Genomic DNA, 26,360 nt, shown 5'->3' with positions numbered 1-26,360 from the left:
GTGCCAGAGTGACTTGTTCAAGACACTGCAAAGCTGATGAAGCCCTCGCACTAGTCCTGTGAGGAAGTTGGATTTCAAACCCCTGAAAAGACATTCACTCCCTCTACCCCACACAAACTGTCTGGATGACACTCCCACAAGGCACATATGCTCCAATATGCTTTCAAGAAAAACAAGGTTTAAAATTAATACAGCTACAGTGGCCTCAGTGGGGCTGTTCCAGTTTGACCACATCAAGGATGCTGTCCAATGTGTTTAAGAGAGTGAAAGAACTGCTCAACCAGAAATACTTTTATCTTTCAATGAGAAAAATATAAAACTGAATACTAAGTCCTGCTCACAGGTACGTGCAGAATCTCATTTTTACTTCTCTGGGAGCTGTGCTTGGAAATGTGATAAAAAGCTCTGACCTTTATTCTATTTTAATACATTTACCTCCTTTTATCTATATCTCTTGTGAAAACTCTGTTTCTTCAGTCATCTAGTTTCTTACTTTGCTTCTTTTCTCTGGTTAATGATATTACTGTGACAGGTATAGTAGTAGGAATATTTATTTTGCTTTCTCCTGCATGTATCTCTAAGACCAGGCACAAGATTCAAGAATATCCAACAAAGCTCATTCCCAGTTTCCAATCTCTAAAGCCAAAACCATCACAGTGAGAACCAATTATATGGAAAGATGTTTATTTCCTACCAGAAAAGGAGATGAGAAAGAAAGAAACAAGTTGTTTCTTCACAAGCAGTTTTTCTGGTTCTTCAGGAAACAAAATGTCCTCAGGAGCATGCTCCTCTGAAACTCCCCATTCAGGTAAGGTGACTGGCTTTTTAGTACTGACTACTATGTACAAATCAAATGACTATGAAATTCCACAGAGTATGAATTTCATACTTCAGTTATTACATAGGATTTTTTCATAAAACTAAACTTTATAATGTTTTTTAATTTCTCCTCAAGAACCAGATTAAAAGCTTACCTCTTACAAACAGGTATGCACTGCATTCACTGATTCCACCTCTTGAAACCATGCGCAGGGTGTATAAACCTTCATCATCTTTGTTCAGATGACTAAAGGAAAGAGCTGCCTGGCCTTCTCCAAAATACAGCTTTGTCCACTTGGAGTCCTTTATCAGCACATCTGGAAAAGAAGACCCATCAGACACATTACAGTGCTGCTGGAACAACCTGCATCTAGTGCATTTCTCTGCTAACCTGGGACACAAACTAGTATTTATGCCAGTTTTATTCAGAATGACAGTGCTTTGATGCTATGAAAACTCTACAGAGTGTAAGTTGCATTTCTCTAAAATTATTTGATCAGTGAATTTTAGAGAACATGAGGTCTAGTACTATGCTATGCAGTGCTAAAAACAAAATTCCTTTCACTATAATTTTTAATACACTGAGAGACAAAATGTTACCCACATTTAGAAATATTGACATGAAAATCTGCCATACCCTATAATGAATGCAGGGTGGAATCTTGTTTCATTTTTAATAAGTTTTGCTTCCTGTACAGGTCAAATGTCAGTTTACTCAATTTTTTCTTACAAATTTTATAAAATAGATTTCACTTTAGTCTGAAAAATGCTATAAATATACACCAAACTTAAATGCTCAAGGCATGCCTGTTGAGCACTGAATTAAATTCAATGCTCAAAGGTGAGAGGTGGTGACCCATGATTAAAGCACGTTAATCTGATTGCCTAGTGAAACCAGAGCAAAAGAATGAACAGGATATTTTATGCTAGGCAAGGGACTTTCTCATATCATCCTTTTAAATAGCTGATTGGATTATTTTTGATTTTTAATTCCCTAAGGCAAATCACATACAAATTTATTGTAATCAGTGCAGCAGAACCCCCTTTAAAAGATCTGAATACCTATGAATGTTTATTATTCTATTGCTTAGATAGATTTTGGAGCTGGTGCTCAAACATTTGCAAAGAAATCAATGTTCTCACATACCAGCTGAGTTGCATAAGAAGGTATAAAACATGACACACATTCAGATAATAGAGTATGTTGAAGACACAGGCTACTAAATCTTACAGCAGTAAATTCCAAAATCAGCTAAGCATGTAGTAGTTTTATGAGAAGCAAACAAACTAAATTTAATCACATTCCTTCCCAAGAGATCCTTAGTCATGGGCTCCTTACCTAGAAAACCTGAGTGTCCCCTTTCTGTCATGCTTATCACAATGGTACTTTGTGTAGAGAGACATGACGTACTTAAAATTAAATCAGAAAACATCTTCACCTAGAAACTTTAGCCAATACATGAGCCCTGTGGAAAATCCTAAGCAAAAGAAACATTGATTAACCAGCATCTCTGAAAAGCTGGTCACGTATTTAGACTGCAAGCTTTAGTGGATTCATAGCCACCATAGTTTGAATATATAGAAACTATAGGCAAGCCTGTAATGCTACTAAGGCCAGAATCACCCATTTCCATTCTTTATGTGTACCAAACAGCAGAAGTTGAGGAGGCAGTTGTGTTTAGTAAGAGCAGAAAAACTTCTCTCCCCGACACAAGGCCAAAGATCCACCAGAAATCATCAGAAGCCTGCTTTTTTTTAATGCAGTTTGGATGAATGACTTTGTAGGCAAGATAATTAGAATAAAGTTTTGAGGCCTCAAACATATTTAAAATAGAATAGAACAAGTATTCATAAACCTACCACCACAATAATATAACAATTACAAGTTCTCACTATTTAGTCTATTCACGTGTTGTGCTCTGTTATTTCTCCCAGAATTTATTTTCAGAAGACTAACCCTTAGAGGCAGTGTGTCTCAAGCCTCACATGCTGTTTTTAATATGTAAGATAATTTTCCTAATACACTACTCTAATTAAAATTCATACAAAGAGTGGGGAACTGCTATATACTGAAACTTCTTTTCATCATGTATTTCTTGTTCTGCTGAAATTTCAGCTAGATTCTTCACTCCATGATTTTTCCTTCTGAATTCAATTATTTTATTCTAGATTACCATAAAAATGGTTGCAGAATGCTGGTACATATAGCTTTATAGTGTTTATATTACATTAGAGATCAATAACAGAAACTTCCTGCTATCAGCTGAAGTCATGTCACAGATAGATACAGTTAGATATAGTTTAGATATACATTCCTGAGGTATTCTTTTCATTTAGTTCCTTCAGTATCTTGAATGGCTCTATAACTATCCTAAATTGTTCTAAGTGGGCCATGAATAATAGACATCATATTCATGTTCATGAAATCCCAAATCAGCTCAGAGGATTTGATTGAGCTGACTTATATGCCCCTAGGAGTCTACTAGATACCCTCAGTAAGGCTCACTAGTGTGAAGCTTATTTATGCAAGACAAACACATACTTCTCCTGTGTATAATTATTAGAAGTAAATCATACATATCCTTCTCAGGGCTTTAGTTGCTATTATTTGATTAACACAAACTGAAAAATTTTAGAAAGAGTAAAGTCTTAATGCAAGAGTAGGATTAAATATTATCTCTCTAAAGAACCAGAATGTCTAAAGCACATGACATATGACAATTTTTTAACTTCTCATTGCTTATATTTATGCATTGCCTCCAACTCTCAAGGGACTCAACACAGGGAACTGTAGCATTTAACAATGGTTCATAGTGCATGAATTCCTGCTGCATTTGGGAACAAGCTCTGCCAGTTAATGTACCTGTACATCTCTTGGAAATACTGTGATCTGTGTACTTGTAATGAAGGACAAATCTAAGCCTGTTTGTAACATCCTATTTCACGTAACATAAGTAGAATAATGGGATGAGCACCTATCTGACTCCCTAGCAAAAACTTATTAGCTTAAAACAAACCAAGTTTTCATCTCAGGTATTCACAAGTAAGGACTTACTAAGTTAAATAAGTGGTGAAACAAAGAGATATTGTTACATATGAGGAAGGAATTGTCATTATGAAGGCACAAAGAGAAAGGGTCATGAACTTTTTTCCATAGTGCAAGAAAAATTCATGTTCTATGAAAATTGGAACTATATTGTGCATTCCTTGAAAATTAGAAATTTTTCCTAGCTGCAGCCTCAAACTTAGAATTTGAGAGATTTGGCATCTTGAGAAAGTGTGCCCAGTAGGAGACAAAGTAAAGGTACCCTTGAAAATTATGGTTCATCTAAGAATGAAGTGAGCAATTATTTTTAGTTATTAAATATTCTGAAGAGTATAGCAAAATTCCTGTGGGAACAGAACCTGAATTCAAGTAAAAGTCTTAGGTTATTCACCAGACAGGAAAAGCCTTTTTTATTATCTCATATTTTTTACTTTAGTGACATCTAATAGTTCATCACAAGGAACTATCCACAAAGATAGAAAAATAGGAATGAAAGATTAAGTAGCAGTTTGTTCCCTGAGGGATCAGATGTGAATTTATGTAAAACTATAATATACATTAAACAAAGGCATAGCACACAGTAACAAAATCATTCTTTTTCTGATTTTCTTATTCTTGAATTTTCTTGACTGCCTTATTAATCTTACTGTCATTTCTTAGTTTATATATCACATTTTTTCCACTATGGAAATTTCTGCCAACTTTATTTGGGACCAGTCCAAACATCAGTCTTGGAAGTCCACCATCATCAAACATGGTCCCTTTGTGGACAGGTCTAACCATCCAAAAATAACCAAGGCTTTCCTTGGTTACCCATCAGGTAGAATAATTACTTTAGAATCCTACACAAATTGTGGTTGGTGAAAAGTGGTGTGCTAAATATCTACAACAGGCTTCTATCTATTAAGTAACAAGTTCTATGTTTCAAAACCCTTTTTTGCTGCAGTGAACAAACACTACTCATCCAGGTTCATCTACCCCAGTATATGGAAAGTTTAGTGATGTTATTTTGAGTATTTCATGGTAAAGACTGCTTCCCCTGGCATAACAGGTTTCACAGAAGAAAGAGTAAAGGTAAGAAGCCTACTAACATGGCACATAAACAGCAGAACAAACATGTTTATCAGGCCTGGCTTCTGTAAGTATTGCCTAAGTATACATTCATGTGATTTTAATATAAAATTTACAATAAATGCTAGAGCAAGATTAAAGTGGAGACCCAGACCCATACCTCAGTACTTCAAACTTTAATTTACTGCCCTGTGGGTACCCTTCAGCTCAGTAGTCACAGTATTCAACTGTGGGTCATTGTGAAACCTAAGAACTGGCTTTGTATCTCTTCCAAGTAAATGTTCTAACTCTTTTGCTATCGCAATATGAGGTTATCTCCTCCTGCTGTTAAAGTGTGCTCAAGAAAACATTGACCAAGTCACTTAATTGAGAGTGCAGAACTATAAACTCTAACTAGAGATACTTCTTTTTCTCTATTCCAGATTTAATTCTGAGAATATGATGCTCTAAACCTGACCTGTATCCTCAATGTCTCCTCCAGCATTTTCCAGGTAGATTCTATTCAATGTAATAACTTACCATCTCTATACCACTCAGCACGAGGTCTTAGTCTTTTCAACTCTGGAGTAATCAGCATAGAACACTTCAAGGTCAGTGTCTCCCCTTCAGTTGCAAAAGTGACTCCAAACTTCTCCAGAAACTGCACGTCAATGTGGGTGAAGCAAACATCATATGACAGGGGCACTATGCATGAGAAAATGAAAGCATTATTGAGTACAAGTTAATTGTACTTGGCACAGATAAGTGTCTGATCTGACCAGGAGATGGAGTTTTCTGTTATACTGTATGCTGATCTAGAAATTCAAGCTGAAAAGCAAGAGCATCTGGATAGCTCCTGCTATAACTCAACTATTAAAGAGCAAAGTCAGAAGAAGCAAGTTGTATCCAGTTTTCTAATCTGTAAAACATTACTCTGACAAGAGGACATAAATTATCTAAGCAAATAGGATAAAAAGGCTTACAGTGGAAGGGCATTATCGCAGCTGGGTGAGGCTCTTCATCCTCTCTGAACCCTACAAATAAACATACAAGAAACATTCATTGACATGAGGACTATATTTATTTATTGTTTTAAATATAAAGTAGGACTTACTTCGCACAATCACAGCACAATTAGTTGATGCCTGACCGTGGACGTTTGTTGCAACTGCTGAATAGGTTGCAGAATCATCAAAGTCAGCTCTGAAAAGGGAGAGGAGAAAGCCAGATGTCTCTTCATGCAAGTAAAAATTCTCTTAATGATTGATATTACAGGTCAAATGGTGTCAACCTTAAGGAAAGTGTATAAAGCTCTTTACTAGTACGGAAAGTGTAGAAGTGTTTGCTTTCTGCACAATGCAAGACATCAATGAAAGAAAATCAGAAAGCCGCTACTGTTTTTAACTGCAGTTTTATCGAGCTTGGTGTGAAGGCTGCATTAACTTGAGCAAACCGGAAACAGCCTTTAGAGAATGATCAAAAGGAGACAGCTGGACAATGCCAGTCTGGCTATTCCCTTTCTGTATGTAGCCTTCCTTAATCCATCTTGCCCTTGCCTCTCTGGGAGAGAGACATGGAAAAATAGTATATGTAATTCTTTCTAAAATTCTGCCTTCTATGGCTATTCCCAGCTGGCAGACAGCAGTATTTCTTGCCTCTCTCATATCTCAGACCAGGAAAACGATTAAAAAATCAGGAACACTGATCAAAATTGTTTATGTGCATACATGGCTTGGTTTGTTGTATCTTTTGGTGAGAAAAATGATTCATTATGCAAGGACAATATAAAAAAATATAAAGCAAAAAATATTTACTTGGTGCAAAACACTGATTGTGTTTTACTTCCTTCCTTGAAGTTCTATGAGTACATATATGACCAGTTGTTAAGATGTAGGTATAAACGTTGATGCTTCAGTTCTTTTCTTATTTAAAAAGGAATCCACCAGGAATAATATTTAGTATTAAATTTAATGGAGGCCTCTCAAAAATTTTCAATTATGAGATACAATATTGTGCATGCATTCATTTTGTTTCCTCTCAGAACAACAATTTGTGTCTTCTTGGCATCTGCCAAGTGATGAAATTCTGATTACACTTGTCCTCTAAGAGGTCATATATCCCATATGTGGGAGAAGGAATATGTAAGAGTGTTTTATGGAAATTGATAACAGGATGCCAAATTTGGAGTATGTAACAGCTGTTACAGACACATCAGACACTTATTGTTGGCTTCATACATATGTTCTGGACAGTGTCATATCATAAAAATGATACTACATGTACTGTGATGGCTAAAGCACAACTTGATGATAGTTCCATTAAATTTTGATTTATCTCTCTAAATTTACAGGTCTAATAGCTCCTCCTGGAGGCAATCCTTCAGCCACATATTTCACAAAACCAAGAAATCAATTATAAATTTTATTATACAATTAATTATCAAAGACATAAGGGTAAGTCTCAAGACTAGACTACATAACCAAAAAGCCTGCAGATGGGTAGGAAACCCTAGTACAGTCTGGAGAGGCACACTGAGACTGAAAAACAATTTAAAAGAATTTAATCCATAGAATTGCTAAGCTTGGAAAAGACCTCTAAGTACCTCAAGTCCAACTATCAACCCATCACTTACCATCATGTTAAACCATTAAAACATGACTTCCTGACAGAGTTACATGATTTTTGAAATCTTCCAGGAATGGTGACTCAACCACTCCCCTGAACAGCCTGGTCCAATGCTTAACAACCCTTTCAGTGAAGAAATTTTTCCTAATATCTAAACTAAATCTTCCCTGTTATAATTGAGCTTATTTCCTCTTGTCCTGTCATTTGTTACTTGTGAGAAGAGCCTGGCTCCGCGTGGCTACAACCTCCTTTGAGGCAGTTGTAGGAGCAACAAGGTACCCCCAAGCCTCTTTTTCTCCAGGCTAAACACCCCCAGCTCCCTCAGCTGCTCCTCACAGGACTCGTGCCCCAGACCCTTCCCCAGCTCCGTTGCCCTTCCCTGGACTCGCTCCAGCCCCTCAGTGTCTTTCTCACAGTGAGGGGCCCAGAACTGGACACAGCACTCCAGGTGTGGCCTCAGCAGTGCCCAGTACAGGGGGACAATCCCTGCCCTGCTCTTGCTGGCCACACTACTGCTGACACAGGCCAGGATGCCTTTGGCCTGCTTGGCCACCTGGGCACACACTGACTCATGTTCAGCTGCTGTCACCAGCACTTCCAGGTCCTTTTCCACCAGGCAGTTTTCCAGACACTCTGTGCCCAGCTTGTAGCCCTGCCTGGGGTTGTTTCCATCCAATGACAGAATTCGTCACTTTGCCTTCTTGAACCTCAAACAGTTGGCCTCAGCCCATTCATCCAGCCTGTCCAGATCCCTCTGCAGACTCTTCCTACCCTCCAGCAGATCAACACTCCCACCCAACTTGGTGACATCTGCAGACTGAGGCTGCTCCCGCTCCCCTTATCCACATCACTGACAATATCAAACAGTTCTTGCTCCAACACTGAGCACTGGAGATCACCACTTGTGACTAGCCACTAGCTGGATGTAATCTCATTCATCACCATTCTCTGGGCTGGATGTTATTAAACAGTTTATTTTCATGAAGGATTTTAAAGAAATTGCAATACCTGTTCCCAGAGCTATATAAAGCTTAATTGATCCTGGACTTGTTTGAGAGATGTCAGACTTGACAACACTTCTTTGCTATGAATTTTTAAAAGCAGAACATTATTTTTACTATCCCAGTTTCACACTATTTAACACTTGTGTAATAAAATGCCGAAAAGCTATATAAAACTGCAGTACAGGACAATTTCCTAAGGCATGTTATGCCTCTATACTGGAATGTACTTAGTTCATGCATTTATGACAGTCTGGTACAGTATCTTACTATAACATAACAAGTTAACAGCAAATGAAGAGGCTCAAAAGTTTCTTACAAAGGGCATTGCAGAATTAACTGTTTTGGAGCTGTAAGGCATTTTTGTCACTCTGCTATAGCCCTAATTTAAGGAACTATATATGGAATATACAGTGAATAGTGTAAATATAGTACGTAGTATATTCAATAACATATATTACACATTGGCAAATTGAATAGCATTCATCCCCAGAAACTGGATCTTGATTGTCCTAATGTCGATGTTTTAGAACAGCCCTTGCCAAGCATTGGTGTGCTCCAGCTCACCAAAAGGATTCCCACACACAGCTCAGGAGATAGTAAGGGACCTTTTCCAGAAAGCACTCTAGATGTCTGGCAGCCCTGTCCTGAAGGGTAAGAAAATTAGTGTAGCTCACGCCAGGTGGTCACTGTGGTAGAGCATGCCTTTAATTTGCTCTGTCAGGAAGAGCCAGGAGTGCACTTCCTAGGCACTGCTGGCAGGTATATGCCACAGCCTGCCCTTGCCCCCAGGTACCTGCCCTATAGAGGCTTCCTGCCCTTCAAGCCACAACCCAACCCACATCTTGCAAAAGACTTACAGAGATGCACAGTGTCTTTACCTGCATGCTCAGGTTTCTCCTGGATGAGCTAGACCCTCCCAAAGGACGGTGCACGCTAACACCTGGCAGGACATTGCTGGGAGAGCCACCCTGTGTATGCTGATCAGGCCAGATCCCTCCCTGGCCCAGACATAATTTAGACAGCACACAGAACTCAGCTCATATATGAGTGATGAACATCATACCAGCACTGCTGCACTAGGCCATTTCCTCACATAATCAGAGAATTACTTCAGGCTGCTTCACTTCTCTCAAATCCAATTTAACTACTCTTTAACATTTTGTTGTTGCTATAGAGTGTTAACAACAAAGATTAAAAGATAAGCATTGCTTGACTGAGGTTAACTCTGATTAAATCTCACTTTAAACCAGTCATTATCTGCTCTCAGTGTTGGCTTCATTTTTCAGCAGAACAGATAAAATAGTCAAATAGGAACCAATATCTGTAAGCATTACACAGGATTTAGGATCTAAAGAGAAATTTATTGTTAAATAACAGGTGGCCTAAAAATAAACCAGAAAACAGAGAAACATGTATTGTGAACTCATTTGGGGTCCCAAACTGTGCCAAACCACTCAAAGTGTTAGAAATTTAAAGGTGTAAGAACTGCAAAGTTGTCTCCTAAAAATGAAGAAGTAGAATGGCAGATACCTGATTAACTTTTCAAATGGATATATATCTGTGCTCATCTCAATACCCTCCCCATAGTTTTGCTCTCCTAATAAACAGTAAAATACATTTTTGATGAGAATTTTCTGTTTGTGATGGTGTCCAAGGTAGAGAAAACAGAATATGATCTTAAATGTATCTAGAACAGACAGCAGATTCACAAAAGGGTCATATCTTTAGCCAAAGGGAGCTCAAAATCTGAAAGCAAATATTTGACAAAAGTTAGTGATAGAGTTATAATTAATTTTCTTAGAGAGAACATGAGAAAGAAGCAACTGACCAAATAGCTGACCACATTCTCACAGCATGCTTTGATTTTTTATGAAGAGAAATGAGGTTCTATGAGGTTCTAACTGTTATTATGAACACGCAACTCCACAGGCCAGACACTTCTTGCTGGTTAAGAGTTCATAAGAACTCTACCCATTTTCTGTAGCTGACTGCTTTGAAAGCAATTTATATGTCTTTTCTGTGACCACTCATCTGACTCTCCAGAAGAGAAATAAACCATCTTAGACAGCCTAGTACTCACTGAAACACCTTTAAATCTTATATTGAAAATGTAGAGTTTTAGTGGCTAGGAGCTAGACAGTGCTTTTGTTTCATATCCACTCTGAAGAGAGTTGGATAGGATAGCAAGTTACATAAGGTTATGACTTTTCTGCCAGATAATGCTCAGATGGAGGATTATCCTGGAAATTATCTGTTTCCTTGTATGCTAAAAGAATCTTAGATTTCCTAAATTGCACTGTAAAGTGCACTGAGTCAAGACCAGTTAGAAACTACATTTGAAGTACCCAGGAGGCAAGGTGTGGTCTAACAGTTATTCTTGTTTTATGGTGTTTTTCAGCCTTTACAAAGGTCAGATAAAATATGCATAGAGTACATTTAGGTAGCATAAAATGTGAGTGCAGAATTGTATCTGTCCCAAGGTACTAATACTTTTTTGTGAAAATTAAATTGCTCTGAATCCACATGAGGTTCTGAAGTGCTAATACTTGTATGGGGAATATTCCCCAGGCAGAAACATCTATTTAAGATGCATATATTCATCCAGCTGCCTAGTGTAGATTTAAACACAGGAGTTAAGAGTGAAACAGCATCTTTGCCTGAATTAGAACACATTTCAGTGCATGTAAAGAACACGAGGCAGTATGTAGTAAATTACAGAGTTAAAAATTACTCCTTTGGATCCAAATGACAAAATTTTCGGTGTTATGGCTTTGTGATATCAAAATCTGGAAATACTCTGCAGAATTGCCATCTCCTGATTCTCCAGTCAGAATGAATCTGTCTCTTTTTGTTTGGTTGGATTTCATGTTTAAGGAAGAAGGGTCTCTGTTATGTGGTGGTCACTTCCTCAAGCCCACAGCTACTGCAGCTACAGGGGACAGTGACTGACAAGTCAGAAGGTCACATATTTGGGGACTGTTGTTTACCTTTCAGCAAGGAAAGGAGAGCAGTACACCATTTTTCTGGCTATACAGCCACTGCTACTGCGTACCTGCAGAACCCAGGGAGCTGCAGTCTATCACCCACCCACCTTGCACAGCTCAAAGGCTCTGGGGGCTACGCCAGAGGATCGCCTTTGTCTCAACACCTCTGCTCTGCTCTGCTTCCACCTCCAGCCGAGGAAGGGCACGCCTCGCTCTGTGCCTCTCCAGATTAAATCATCTCAAACCTTTTGTGCCTAATCAAACTGAAATAGCACTCTACTGACCGCACAGGGTCATTTGTTAAACGAGAAAGCTAGAAGAGAGGGTTCATTCAATTTTTAATCTTTTCCTTTTGAAGCGGGCTGAGGATGGAGCGGCAGATGGGGGGCTGCTGGCTCAGGTGTTACACTGCACTCTGCTGGCTCTGCCGCACGCTTCTGCCCGTGCAGCTGCAAACCTCCTCCTCCGCCGTGACACGCACTGCTAGGCTGTGACTTCATTAAACAGGAAAAGGAGAGGCCCCTAACAAAAGGCAAAATGCTGTGAAATCTTGAGCCCTATGAATCTGTGCGGCCACACCACACTGGCAGCGCTCTGGGAAGTGGAATGTCCTTCCCCGCTCCTGCAGCCCAGCCCAGCTCAGCTCAGCCTCCCGCTCACGGAGGGCTGGGATCAGGAATACCCCAGGCACGATACCTCAGGTATCCTGCTGTCTCCTCCACGCACCAGCCAACGTAGCCGGGAATATTACAGCCAACCACAGCTGAATAAAACCAATTTATCCACTTAATAAGTCATCACAATAAACAAAGAAACAAAAAAGCCCAACTCTGTTGCTAAACAAGTAGTAGCAACTAAGAAGTTAAAAATGTCACAGCTGTTAATTACAAAAATACTCACTAAGATGGAAAATACTCTGCAGCTAGACCGCCTTCATTTTGACTACCGCTTATACAGAAATCTTTTCTTGTAATATGTGCCTATCCACAGTTAAATTATGTGGGATAAAAAATACATTTTAAATAAACCCGCACATTCTCAGACACGTATGATTCATTTCAACTACCTTGAGCTTTTCCTCCAAGGATTCCTCACAGTCTCCTCCTAATAACCTATCAGATGAGAGTTGAAAGATGGGATGAACCACTACCCCAGTGCATATCACTTCTGCTATAATTATAAGATGTGCAAAAAATAGACTTGAACTCCAAACTCCTTTTCTTTACTGCTCAAGGGAGATCTTGAGCTCAAACTCTCATTTCAAGAAGTTTAAAAGGAGCAAGGAAAAGACACTATATGATCATAATAGCACTGAATGCACACAGAAAATGTGGTAATTGAGAATGTTGCATCATAAAAAATATGAGACAGAGAAATTAAAATTATCTCATTACGGTATAGGCTTATTGGTTTTGGAGAGCAGCAAACAGTGGGAGATGAAATTGTGTCCAGTTACTACTTTAAGACAACAAGGTGATGGTAAGGTTTCATTGCCTCAAGAATGTTTCCACTGGGATCAGGGAATACTCACGGGAATAAATATCACACTTGCATCAGAAGGAAAAAGTTCACTCCCTGGGCTTCGCTGAAGTGCTAGAAAAGTAGCCAAGAAATTCCAAGGCCGTTCTGAGCGGCTGTGGATAGGATTACATTCAGCTCAGCACTTTAATATGAACAGCTGAGAAGAGCACAAGAGAAAAAGTGGATAGGAAGAAACTCCTGGTGGCTCCACCTCCCAGAAGAATAAATTATTCATAAAATACAAAATATAAGTGCACAAAGATATTAATGGAAGATACAGAATTAATTGACATATTTGTATAAAAACATTAATCATTTATATAATTTAACCATTATCTATATATCTATTTCTTTCAATACAAGATACACTTAATGTTAATTATTCACTAGCAAAAGTATTCACTTCCCTTTCCTGAGTGTCCATTTTCTGGTTTTTAGGATGGAAAATACAACTGATGATGAAGTTTTGAAATAAAATGGATTAGCAATAAAGAAAAAATATTTAAATTAGAAATTCTAATTTAATAAACTGTATAAATCATAACCATCCCCCAGTAATATTTTAAGTGTAGAAGGGAAATCTGTGGGAGAGCAGCCTGGAACTTTTAGGTGGAAAAAAGACCACACTGCCAAACAGAATGAAAGAGAAATGGAGCAAGAGTCTCTGAAGATGGCAGCTTGGTTGAATGTGAGGGAGTCTGCATGAGTACATACAGGTCTGGGACTACCAGACACGGGATGGGGAAACCCAAGTGGGTGCCAATAAATGACTCTGTGATATGTCTGAACTTGCCTGAAATCCAACTGGGTCTAAACCTCCCAAAGCTAGTTTTGCCTACATGGCTGATAACCACAGAGAAAAGAGATAAAAAGCACCAAGGGCATGCAAGCCATTATTACCCTTGATGGTAATAATTGAAGCCTGATGGTTACACATGCACAGAAAGCAGCATCAATACTGATTCTCATTTCTTCTAAAATATATTTACTCCCAAAATGTCACAAGGGAACTTATATACCACAAACTGGCATCTGGACTGACCAAGCAGTTCCTCAGGAGTGGCTAACCAAGGGAAATAAACAGTCACAATCACTCACCATCAGGAAGTGACCAAAGTTTCATCTCCTGAATGGCACTCACACATATCCAGACAAAGGAGAGAGTTTTCCATTTCCCTGCTAAAAGGGAGAGGAATGCAAAAGGACAAGCTGTTTTTGTATTTTAACCTCCTGTTACTGTCTTCAAAAGTAATGTTGGTGGGAAGAAACAGCGGTATGGACAGGTTTCATGGGTACAGAGAGCAGTTAATAAGTTATCCTGGGGGTAGAAGACTGGGTGCCTTTGAAGCATCTTAGGAAGCAACAACCTGGTGATTCTTGCTGCCAGGTTCTCTCTACAGGGATATGTTTCTCCCATCCTGAGCTATGAAAAGGTTGACAGCTGGGCTGGACTTGGCTGCAGGATGACAAAGGCAAGAAGTTTTTCCCAAAAGCAGAAGGAATGATGCACTTATTTTCTGTACTCATGCAACAAGGCTGTGCTCAGGGCTGCTTCCACTGCTAACAGATGGAGACAGGATAGAAGATTAAATGTTTGGCCAGCCAAGTGTTAGCCACAAATATTCCAGCTGTTTCAGCACAGCTGATGCTCATGTTCTGGAGAAATTAAAAGGGTCTCTGTTCTAGATATTAATTTTCTTTTTAAATATTGCAGTCAACACTTTTATTTGGGTTTTGTTTTTTTTTTTAAATAAAATAAATAAAAATAAAAATACTTACATCAAGTCACGCAGTCATGTAACCTTTCATTTGTTTCAGAAAGCATGGGATTAGTTTATGGGAAGCTGTTATATCAAGCATGTTCTATATCACAAAGTTAACATTTTGAAAAAATAAAATTAAATCAATTAGAACCTTTAAAAAGTAATTTACACTTCCTTACTTTTTGGAAGTAAAAAAATAAAGGAGATGAAAAAGTAAGCAGAACCTACCATACAGTAAAACAAATACAGCTATGTATCCCTGCCCTGTCCAGCTATAATTTTGTTTACCTAAAAGAGTTTCATCATGACAAGAACATAAAATCTTCCACTTCAAATGCTGAGAAGATATAATTCTAATAAATAAAGGAACTACCATTTTTTCAGCTACTTGCCTTTTCTTATTATATCTTGTAGATTGCTGAAGTTAATGAATACAAATATCTAACTTATGATTTCATTTTCATAATCTAATATTCAGGTACTCAGTGAACCTTCTCCAGCCTAAAAGTGAATACCAACAGAAAAGTGTGTTGAATTTAACGATTCAGCATTTGTGTGAATTTTTAATTGTATTTGATATAAAATTCTTTGTATAGAGTATAAAAAAACTGTTGTATTCTTGAGAAAGATTTACCTGTTTATATGTAACACATGTACTCCATATTTACTTTCAATTCTATACTTTGTTGGATCACTTGCAGGAAAAATCAATTCCTCATTTTTGTACCTGACAATCAAGAAAAAAATACAACTCATAAATATCAGCAACTATTTATTCATTTCAAGATATCATTTACTATTTTCTGAACTCTCACTCTTTCCATGGAGTATTTTCCAGTATGTATGGATAGGTACATATTGGGCCATGAAGGCAAAGCAGGACCATCATAGCAGCAAGGAAGTGGAAAGAGATGTGCACTCAGTCAAGAAGATGAGGAAAAAAGTAAAGAGAAGATGGCATGGGGCTTGAACTTTCAAGTCCACTAGTCCTGACACAAGATGGGAAGCAAACTTTATCTTGCACCACAGTAAAATGCTTCAGCACAAAAATGGGGAGCAGCAACAGAATTATGTCTTGTGTTAGGTCTTTACAGTGCAGCCTGAGGTTTTCATATATAAAGGACAGCACCTGCCCAGAGAGGAGGACAGCTGCAAGGACCTTTATGTCCTCCTCAACAGAAGCTAACACAATGTGACCACAGATACAGCCCATTACAACAGTGGTGCTGTGCATGTTTATCCAGGCTTAGAAAGCAGCCTGTGAGTTCTGTGTATTTTGCCATTTGCTACTTTGTGTACAGGAAACTCAATGTCCAGAAAGACTGGAATGCCTTCCACTGTCAGCCTTCTGAAATGCATGAGTTTGCTTCTCACATTGCACGGGGCCACTCAGCAAGTTTTCCTCCCACTCCTTCCACTGCAGTATCAACTGCTACGATCCAGCACATCTAGGAGGATTATAAAGGGGATTTAACAAAGCCATTATATGCATGACACTTATCAGCTATGGCATAACTTTCAAATGAAAAAAGCTTAACAACATTTTTAGAGGGCTAGGAAAGGCCAGTCTCTTACCATTGTACAACAGGGGTTGGAAATCCTTGCACTGTAAAGCAAAGGCTCACAGACATCTTTTCCCAGACAGTGTGAGACCTCAGGCGCACTAGAATTTCAGGGGCTCGACTTATTCTTTCTTCAATGACATGTCTTTCCAGAGCCATATTTTCTTCTACCTATTAAATAAGGGAAAAGAAGCATCTGGCACCAGCCTCAAATAGGGTAGGAGATCTAACTTCAAATTCACAAAAGGTGCTTAATAACTACTCATATTTGAAGCACAGGCCTAAATTTCAATATATCTTGTAATTATTTTTACATAGGAAAAATTTTTGCAAAAAGATTCTACAGGTACCATTCTTTGCACAGCAAGTTTATCCAGATGCTCTCGAGCACGGTGCCTGGCTGTGTGAATCTCTTTTTCCAAAGCAGACAACTCACTGGCAAAACGGATTCTTTTCTCATCACTTACATGAGACTTTTGCTCATGACTCCTGTGGGACAAGAAAATAAATCAGGTAACCGTTATGAAGATTTAAGTTTGTCACTGAAACACATCAGGCAACAAAAGACTCTGAAACCATATCAGTAGGATGCAAAATTAGGAATCATTCTTAGCATCTATCTGTGTACCCTGAGTATGTGAGATCCTGTGAATTTTCTTCATATTCTTTCCCCTGGTATTTGTGAGGCCATAGCTCTAAGTCTTGACTTCTGCTGTGGTTGCATTGACATGGTTCTCCACTGTCCTTTGGTAACCAAGATCAAGAACCTGCCTGGCCTCCTTCTGGCCCGTGATTTTCATTTCCATGGACACAAGAAGGCAGATGAGTGACAGCAAGTTCTGTGCCTGTTCACAGCCTGTTAAAAGTTGTGCCTTGCTTACATAGCACCTTTAGTTCTAGAAGCTTTAGAACCTCGGAGCTGTTGCAGCTCCATGGGCTGTATCACCTGACCTCACCTGAAAGATACAGACCAAGGAGTTCACAAGGATTTGATAAATAGTTGCATGCAAAAAAAAAAAGCTGTCCCATGACAAGGATGAGCAGGAAGTATTATAGAAACTAACAGGAAAATATAAAGTTTTGACAAATTTATGAGTTGCTCCCTGAAGACCTAACTCCATAAACTTTTCAGAATTCCTGAAAATATCCTAACTCATAAACGTTTTTAGGAGGAGCTAGCTCAGTTTCCTTCATTCATGCTGATTCAGTAAACAGCTTATGCTACTCTTTTCCTTCCCAGGACAAAAGAAGGTATTGAATATCAGATATTTCTAACATGTCTGTCAATATAGTCAACACATGGCAAGACTCTGAAAGCATAACCCAAATAAGAAAACTTCCATGAAATTCAACAAATCAAGATATTTTTATGTGATGCTTAAAAACAATTTAATTCTTCATACTTCATAAAGTACATTTCAATGTACTTTAAATACCAACCATGTCTTGCCATTTTTTCTAATATTGCTGAAATAAAAAACAGTTTTTAAAACCTAAATTAAACAAAATTATTTCATTTTCCTAGAGATTTCTGTTCTGAGGTTATATATTTCAAATCAATCCAATTACCAGAACCAAATGGATGTATATGATTTGCACAATATATTTTCTACAAACAAGACAGAATTCCTTCCTTTAATATAAATCCTCCATGTCTTTGGTGCAGTAACTGTAGAGCAAAGCAGAGCAGAAACGGTGAAATTCACTAAGGGGAATATTGACATCAGCACAGTTACTCTGGGACTTCTCATCAAGGCAGCAACTGAGACATGACACTAATATCCCTTTTGATATTCAGGAAAGAATTTAAAACGTTTAAATTTATGCAAATTAGCAATTTAGGAATAGTGGAGTGGCTCTGTTCAAAACGAGTTCTGGGTACCAGGTGGATTCTAATTTATTTTTATTTTAAAGCTGTTTTCAAGGGTCAGAGTGACGATCAGGGGAATAACTCTGGGTTGAAATATGAGACTGAAAGTGACACTCAGTCATTTAGTGTTCCAGCCAAAATAGATTAGTGAAGAACAGTGACAGAGAAGCCTCCAGTCTTGTCAACTCTGAAAAGAGCCTTGGCAAAAGAGTTGGGACCAGAGCCACTACGCAGGTCAGACTGGACCAACAGAGCTTTACCTTTTCCTGGATTCCTGCATTGCTTCATGCGCCAAGGTGCGTGCCCTCCTGGCACAAAGTCTACACGTTGTTTTGCCCAAGCCAGATGATTCATAATAAGCAGCCTGCCTGGAAGCAGCCCTTCAAATATAAGAGACATTGTTATAATCCAGCAATTCAGGTAAAACATGAACTCACAAACGTCAAAGAAATTACTTTGAGCTGATTGAGCTGAACACCACGACTGAGCACTTTTCAGTGAGAAACCTTTGCATCTTCATTGACTGCACTTGTCCTTCAAGGGCTTAATACCTATCATCTGTCACAGGGGATCATTAGATGTTTTATTTCATTCTATTAAATTTATATTTATTTCAGCCTTCAATCATTCAGGTGTAATGATTGCATTTCAGAGAACCCCAAGGGTACCAGCCCTTCTAACACACAAACCATGAAGATTCCCCACAGCAATGTCTATATCTCAGCTTTTCTATATTTCACTGAACTTTCTGCAACTGTCCTCTTTCATAAGGGAATCTGGACCAGCTAGGTAGGCATGTTAATTACCAAGTAGGGAGAAAGGTGATTCTGAAGCAATCACAATACAAAGTTTCACAACAATTTACATTGCCTCAGAGAGCAGGCACACAACCAACCATATAAATAATGTGTATTTTCTGATTAAAATTCAGAGATTTCAAATGAGAAGTATTGAGCTTTCATTTAAGTTTAAAAAAAGGAAATTGAATCACAAAATCTATAGTTATAGCCAACTTCAGGAGAAGGAATATCATCATGTCATATGGAAGAATGGGTAAAAAGCTGCTTCTGTGACTTACTTAATTTCATAGTAATTTTTCATAAGTCAGAGTTTCAATTTTAGCCTACAAGGAAGAATTTTCAATTCAGAGGTACCAAACAGGACAGATCCTAAGCTACAAGGGCTGTGTAGGTATCTTGCAATGCTGCTAGGAAGTTTAGCTATGCTGGTGGGAGCATATAGACAAGGAGCATGCCAATGAAATGAAGTGCAAAACTTTCATTCTGTAGAAATCACATTTTTTTGGGGTTGAGAGGAAAGGTTTCTTGTTTTTAAGAACTGACTACCCAAAACATGACACTTACTTTCTCGCTGCATATTCCTCAAGTACATATCTTGTTTGAATGTTGCGATAGGACTGATCAAAGTGCTTGTGCCTCCTCTGGTAAAATGGCACTGCTACTGAAGACATAATTCCTCTGTGACAACCAGCAATTCCTGCAGAGAGTGAAGTTAGCCATATATTTAGCATGCAGACATTTAGCTATATATTTCAGACACTTTGGTTTGATATTTTTTGATATGAAGACATGTGTGTGAACATGTCCAAATGTATAAAATTGCACCAATTTGTGACAAATAGAGCTATCAGCCACACACGTGGGTACCTCAGGCTGTATCTTATCAGTCATACAGTGTGAGCTATAGAATCATAGATAATAGTGTAAAAGATATTTCCCTAGATCATTTTTCCCCTTCTTTGTAGATGTCATTTAACGCCTCCAGAGAAATTTCCAGGGATGAAAATTTGACAGGTTTTTGGCCATTGTTCGACATTTCAGCTCTCTGCTCTTCAAACTTTTCACTTTTTCCATTTTGGCAATTTATGCTCCCTACGTTTTGTCCAATTCACCATGACAACAAATAGACAGTATTTGCTCACTTTTGTGAGCCTGTTGAAGATTTTCTTTACTTTTCTTTCCTGTGGTCTTGTTTAAACTCAACAAAGCTGGCTCATGCAATCTTTCCTTGTGGGCTTTTTTCTGGACTATCAATCATTCTGGTTTCCTTCTTGCACTCTTTTTCCAAAGCATGGCATAGTTTTTGATCAATATTTGGATAGAAGGTTTTAAAAAATATTCAGGGTGCTCCTGAAGCAGTGTGGGGGATAAAGCATGTTTCCCACTGAGTTAGAGTTAAGCAGATTACCAACCATATCATTAAAAGAACACAGAGGTGCCTGCATGTCTTTGTGCTCATTAGAAATATGATGACAACTTCTTGCAAAAGTGGGGAATATCATGAGCCATGTTGTAAGTAGGTGCCATCTTGTATAACTGCAATCTCAGTTAGGTATGGGGTTCTCTACTCCTGCGCCATTTATCCCAAGCAGTGGTGAGGGATCCCAAATGAACAGCCAAAACCTCCCCCACAAGCCACCTACACTTCGGTGACAACAGAAGCAAGCTCCCAATATGAGTCTATAAAGCAGATGAAGATTTAGTCAGGTAAATTACTGCAGTAACACCCAATACCCTGCTAAAAGCTGAGGGGACTGTCCCTGCTGTCACGCTCCCTGTATGGTGCAGGCTGCCAACTCCATGCCAGCACCCAGGGCACAGGCTGAGGCACGGCCTGGGATCCACCTCAGGGCACCCATGGCAAGTGAAGCAACACCAGCTCACCCAGGGAACACATTAAGAGTGTGTCAGGGTCCTGAGGACAGCAATGGACCTGACTGTCCCAGCCCAGCCTCCCCCAGAGTTCCTCCTACCCTGCCCATAGACCAGGACCCTATGTCAGTCCCCAGGGACATCAGTTTCTGCCCCAGAAATGACACAGCAGAATCAGTCTCCAGCTTCCCACAGTCTGGCCCTGCCTGGACATGGACCAAGCCAAGAAGAACCTGCCTCAGACCCACACCGAAAGTCCAAATTTGTAACAAAAAGTCGCATAAATAAGCAGCTTCATGATGTATATCAAATTGTCATGGGGTAGCTTTACCTTTAAGACAGCTTTGGGAGCTAAGCAAGTTGAAGCTGCTGGTGGCTGATGGGAGTTTTTCCTCCTGACCAATTATCAGTCATTTCTAAAATTGACAGCAGTCTTGACCATTAAAAAGTGAAGTCAACTTGTGAACACCCCTTTAAGATGTACAGTCAGAGGTCTCTTGCTCTCTTTGGTTTCCGGCTTCTGAAAAGGTAACAGGGCTCTGTCTTGGCCTCCTCCCCCCCTCCTCCAGGCCGGACAAGGCCGCAGAGAGCGGGGCGGGGGGGAGAAGCAGAGCCGGCCAGCCGGGTTTAGTTTGTAGTTTCTGCTGCTGGACTGAAACCTGACACCATGAACACTTGCAGCTTTTCTAAGGCTTTAATTCTTTTACTACCTGGATAAACGTACAGATTACTCTTTTTTCCCAGAAAGACAGAGAGAGACAATCAACATGAAAAAGACATCATAAAACCACCAAAAACAGTGAGGAAAAGAGTTAAGTTTAAATAAGAAAGAGGGAATAAGGTGATGCTTTGCAGCTGAAATATCTTTCTGTTGAAGCTATGGAGATGGACAATAGTACTTTAAAAAGACTCCTTTAATTCATGATAGAGTATTGGGAGGAATAGAGTATTCAAAGTGTGTATTTTGAGCGAAGAGAAAGTACTTGTTATACTGTGAGTTGCTGGAATTGAGTAGAGTGAAGATTTTGAAGCCTTGAGGGCAAAGAGAAAAATGTTTTTCCAAGAAAGCTCACAGAGACAAATGAAGAAGACTTTTGCCTTTTAATAACTCATCCTTAAAATGACATCCCTAAACTCATGGCCCATACACACCTCATCGTGATGTGAAATGGGAGGAGTGAACTGATGACAGATTTCCGGGCAGCTGACATCAGAGCCATAGAAAACTATAATAGAAATAGTTTTCTTGTGAGAAACTCCGTAAGTTAGCAGAAAGAGACTTCTGTTTCTCTACAAAGACTACTGAAAAGACTCTAAGAAGAAATGGGACTGTTTTTAACCACCGAAGTTCTAAAGTTTTTTGTCTCTATGTTGTCATGTGTACAAAGAAATGGTCAAGTGGTGGGAGATAAAAGGGTTTTCTGGAAGTTTATTCTAGTGTTCTTATTCTTGTAGTTTACTTATAAACTGTCTCTATTACTTTTAAGTTTTAAGCCTGTTTTGCTCTTGTTCTAATCTATATCTCACAGCAAGAAATAAGTAATTTTTTAGTTACTGGTTTAAAACCATGACACAAATGAAAACTCAAAGGGATTTGAATAGAAATCTTATAAATTAATTTAGAAAAAACACTTAAGTTAAAATAACAGTATACACCACATTTCCAGCATATAGTATTTATTAAAAAAAAATGAAATGCTAGTCATTGGTGAAGTAGAGTGAAAAACTGTAACTGTGTCTGATTCTTACTTGCAGATAACCAAGGGCAGAGTGAGATGCCCCCAAATGATGATGTTCTCATATCAGCTACTTTTACTTTTCCAAGAAAAAGTAAGGAGCAAACAGTGCATATATTTAATAGAAGTCACATCCAATTTTAAAATGTTCAGAGATCTAAAGAGATTTTTACAATTTATCACTTCATAACTGCATCTTCTGCATAACTTAGAGTTACCTTTTCTGCTCTTTTTCAAGAGATATGAGAATGACAAGTCACAGGTTCAGTAATGAGAGCTTTAGGCAAAGCACAAGACACTGCAAAACAAAAATTAAACAGGTTTACAACATTACTAGGGGGCATTAAAGAAATATATTGCCACATTTATAGAGAAATAAGAAAGTTAGCATGACCCAAGTTAGTTCAGCACCTCACAGAGATGCTGCCTTAGTAAGATGCCCTCATACAATGCTGAGCTGACATGGATCCCTCATGGACCTATTAACTCATCATATGACACAATGTCTTGGTTACATGAGCAGAGTTGCACAGACCCACGAGCAGCTTTGGCTTCTCCTAGTTTTGATATCTGTACATGATGTAATGCTACATCTGCAGACATCAAACACTGGTTTTCCTCCTGCTAACTGTGACTATTGTGTATATGACACTGGATTTCCACATTAGTTCATATGTTAACTGGAAAATTAATGGTATAATTTTCCTTTTTTTCCTATTTTTGATTAGCCTTTTTTGCCTCAAAGAAGGTACAAAAGACAAATACAGATTAAGCTCACTCCACTGTTCAGCGCTACTCATGTTTACATGTGGCCATGTTAAATAATTCTGTGAATTTATCAACATGCAATGTAAATTTTGCTATGTATATAATTCACACTGAGATCCACTTTATAAGGATTGTAGAGAAAATCCCATTTATCTGGATGGTTGAGTCTAAGTTATTTTCATTTTTGGGAGAGGAGAAAACACCATTGCTATTTACAGTCCAGCTTTTTTCACTAAATGTAAAACTTACATTTTAACTAGTGTATCTTCTTCTATTTGTCAGCACCCAGGACTCCTCAAATTTGGGTTCATATATTTTTCACATTACCCAAACACCTTTAGTACAGAAACAAGTGTAGCCATTCTCTCACAGCCTTCATACAAGAAATTCACTGAGCTTGTTAGCATCCAGGCTCACTTTGCCTTCTGTTAACACAGAGGGGAGCTGCCTGGCAACAATTCCAAATGTAATAATAATCACCAGTTAATTACAAAAACGTTTGCAGAGTATGTATTTAATACTTAATAGGGCTGAAAAGACAAGTATCAGAAGAGCAAAATCGAAGTCTCACTGTAAAAGCAGCATATAGGGTATTGAGCTCCTGATAAAAGAAGTTTATACTGTATTCCTAGGAACAATATGTTGACAGTTTTACCAGTTTTCCACTGATACACATGTATATGACATGTTTGAAATATATTCTAATATTTAGACAACCTACCACTAAGAAAGTTAGAGAACATGATATGCTGATGACAGCTTAACCCCAGTGCAAAATTTTTATTAATGACAGTGTCTGGAGACCTAGTTACACTGGTAAGTGAATTGGTAGAACTGACTCAAAAATTAGATGAAGGAAGTGGTCTGGCAGAGAAATTGGGGGAAAAAAATCCCAGTGGAAAATTGAGAGTCCAATAACAACAACAACAACAAAGCTTAAATCCAGAAAAATACAAATTAATTATCTGACTGATTATAACAAACAAAAAAAGTAAATCTCAAGTTTTATTTACCAAGTTCTACTGCAAGAATTTTGGAGGCCTTGCTGAAATACGTGGCCTTTGTGTCACAAACAACCCTTGAGTTACATCCATGCACATCCTATGAACAGCCCTGGATTTCAAGAAAAAGGCCTAGAATTATAGGAAAAAGCTTGGTCCTAAAACATTTGGTGTCTCATCTGACCTTTACATGGTTAGTGCAATGTAGCACCATTGTACTCCTCTCTTTTTATTATTATTATTTTTCCTATTTGTTTCTATGACTGTAAATGCTGAGGACATCAAAAGGACATAAAGTGTACCAATCTATGTGCTGTATAAACCACTCACAAGACAAACACAAAGAAAAATATTACCTGAGCCAAAGTGTCCTTAAGGATTAATGGCATAAACCATAGGTGAATTAGACTAGTCAACATAAATATGTATTTCTTCATGTTTTGTACCATGTATGTAACAACTTTTACTTGACCGTGAGTAAAAGGCCAAGCTCCCAGGTCAGGATATGCATAGTTTTGTGACACAGTAATACTGATCTGAATAGAAAGCCATCATCTAGGACCACGTGACAAGGGGCCACATTCTTGAGCAGAGAAGCCAAGGGTCTGATATAAACATTGTTAGTCTGATAAGTGAGTTAATTTAAGCTTTAAAGGACAAGCAGTAAATTCTAGCATGATCATTTACATTGCCTCAGAGAGCAGGCACACAACCAACTAAATTGATGGATGGCTTGACAAATGCCATGGTAAGAAGAACATGGCTGCACTAGCCATAGATAGACAGCTTGCATTCCCAGATTCACAAGGCTCGTGTCATGAGCAATGCACTGTACAGTATGTATTTTCTCAGCCTGACCTGCCAGTGCTGTACCATGCAACATGCACTTCTCTGCTCATCTCTGTTCCTGGCATTCTGCAGACCTGCCAAAAGTTATTCACAAGTTCTTGCTTGTCCTCACATAGCCAGAAATTTCTTTGACCATTTGCACATACTTGAGGGCATGTTCTGTTTTTCCCACAACTTAGACATTTTTTCTCTGTCTGTCTCTTGTTCTGCTAGCTGTTCTCTACATTGTTCAAAGTGAAGCTTTTTCAGGAAGCTGCCAACTTTTACTTCTATGGTGCATAAAAGCCCCTGATATTTAATTGATGAAATATATTTAAATCCATATCACCTACATAGCACAATGAAAGATAGAATAAAATGCCACCTTCTATTAATTGGTTGTTCCTGATGACCAGTATAAAAAATTCCCATATTGCCTAAAAAAATATGTGATCCTTTCCAAATGGTTATATCCATGCTGTAGAGATTGTAGACTTAATAGCAAATCATCATTTTCTCCCATAAACTGCCTTTGGTGGAAATCTTGTAAAACCACCTTGAGTCATTATGCAGTTCTAGACACTGCAGTCTAAACAGAATGGGATGTAGAGGATCTGGTTAATTTTTCTCCATTTTGATAAGAAACTAATTTGATAAAAAACTGATTTGACAGAATTTCTAGTATGTCTCTCCAGTCTTTTTTCTCTGTACACATGTGTATATTTTGATGTTCCACAGAAAATTATGTTTTGTGAATAAAAAACCTCAAATATACTGTCATTTTATATGTTTCAGTCTTTCCATTGAAGATCTTGTTCAGACTGCATAAGAATTCAGTTTTAGCTTTCTTGATAATAGAACACAAATGCTGATCATTTAAAAAATAAAAAATTATATGGAATTCTCACTTGCTTACTCTGCTGAATTCCAGATATCATTCAGCAAGTTTGAACACCTTTTGTGTTTTTCTCTTTGATTTTTTTAGCTACATCACAGTTGGTTTTATGTTTACGGATCGCACCTCCTTTTCATGGAAATAGTATTTTCCTCAATTCACCAATTGATTTTAAACAGTCAAATAATCCCCCACAATGCATGCATCACTTTTTTA

The 26,360-nt window shown here is 38.3% G+C and overlaps 1 protein-coding gene across 4 annotated transcripts in view; it reads right to left on the bottom strand.

Annotated features, from left to right (window-relative positions):
- MYOM2 (myomesin 2) overlaps nucleotides 1-26,360 on the bottom strand; it is a 78,124-nt gene that overhangs the window by 50,189 nt on the left and 1,575 nt on the right. For 2 of the 4 annotated variants that reach the window (XM_058836264.1, XM_058836266.1), the window contains exons 2-11: nucleotides 22,871-22,950; nucleotides 19,609-19,741; nucleotides 18,505-18,624; nucleotides 16,725-16,863; nucleotides 16,388-16,545; nucleotides 15,447-15,539; nucleotides 6,030-6,118; nucleotides 5,899-5,949; nucleotides 5,456-5,620; nucleotides 975-1,136 (exon numbers count right to left, since the gene is read on the bottom strand). In XM_058836264.1, coding sequence (XP_058692247.1) covers nucleotides 975-1,136; nucleotides 5,456-5,620; nucleotides 5,899-5,949; nucleotides 6,030-6,118; nucleotides 15,447-15,539; nucleotides 16,388-16,545; nucleotides 16,725-16,863; nucleotides 18,505-18,624; nucleotides 19,609-19,715 — 1,084 coding nt within the window. In that variant the 5' untranslated portion in view covers nucleotides 19,716-19,741; nucleotides 22,871-22,950. The remainder of the gene's footprint in view (nucleotides 1-974; nucleotides 1,137-5,455; nucleotides 5,621-5,898; nucleotides 5,950-6,029; nucleotides 6,119-15,446; nucleotides 15,540-16,387; nucleotides 16,546-16,724; nucleotides 16,864-18,504; nucleotides 18,625-19,608; nucleotides 19,742-22,870; nucleotides 22,951-26,360) is intronic. The other 2 variants (XM_058836265.1, XM_058836267.1) reach the window with 1 other exon arrangement.

Source organism: Poecile atricapillus, chromosome 3, assembly GCF_030490865.1.
Source record: "Poecile atricapillus isolate bPoeAtr1 chromosome 3, bPoeAtr1.hap1, whole genome shotgun sequence".
NCBI classification, from domain to species: domain Eukaryota; kingdom Metazoa; phylum Chordata; class Aves; order Passeriformes; family Paridae; genus Poecile; species Poecile atricapillus.
Note: the sequence above shows the minus strand (reverse complement) of the source record. Positions and strands in the feature narration are given on the sequence as shown.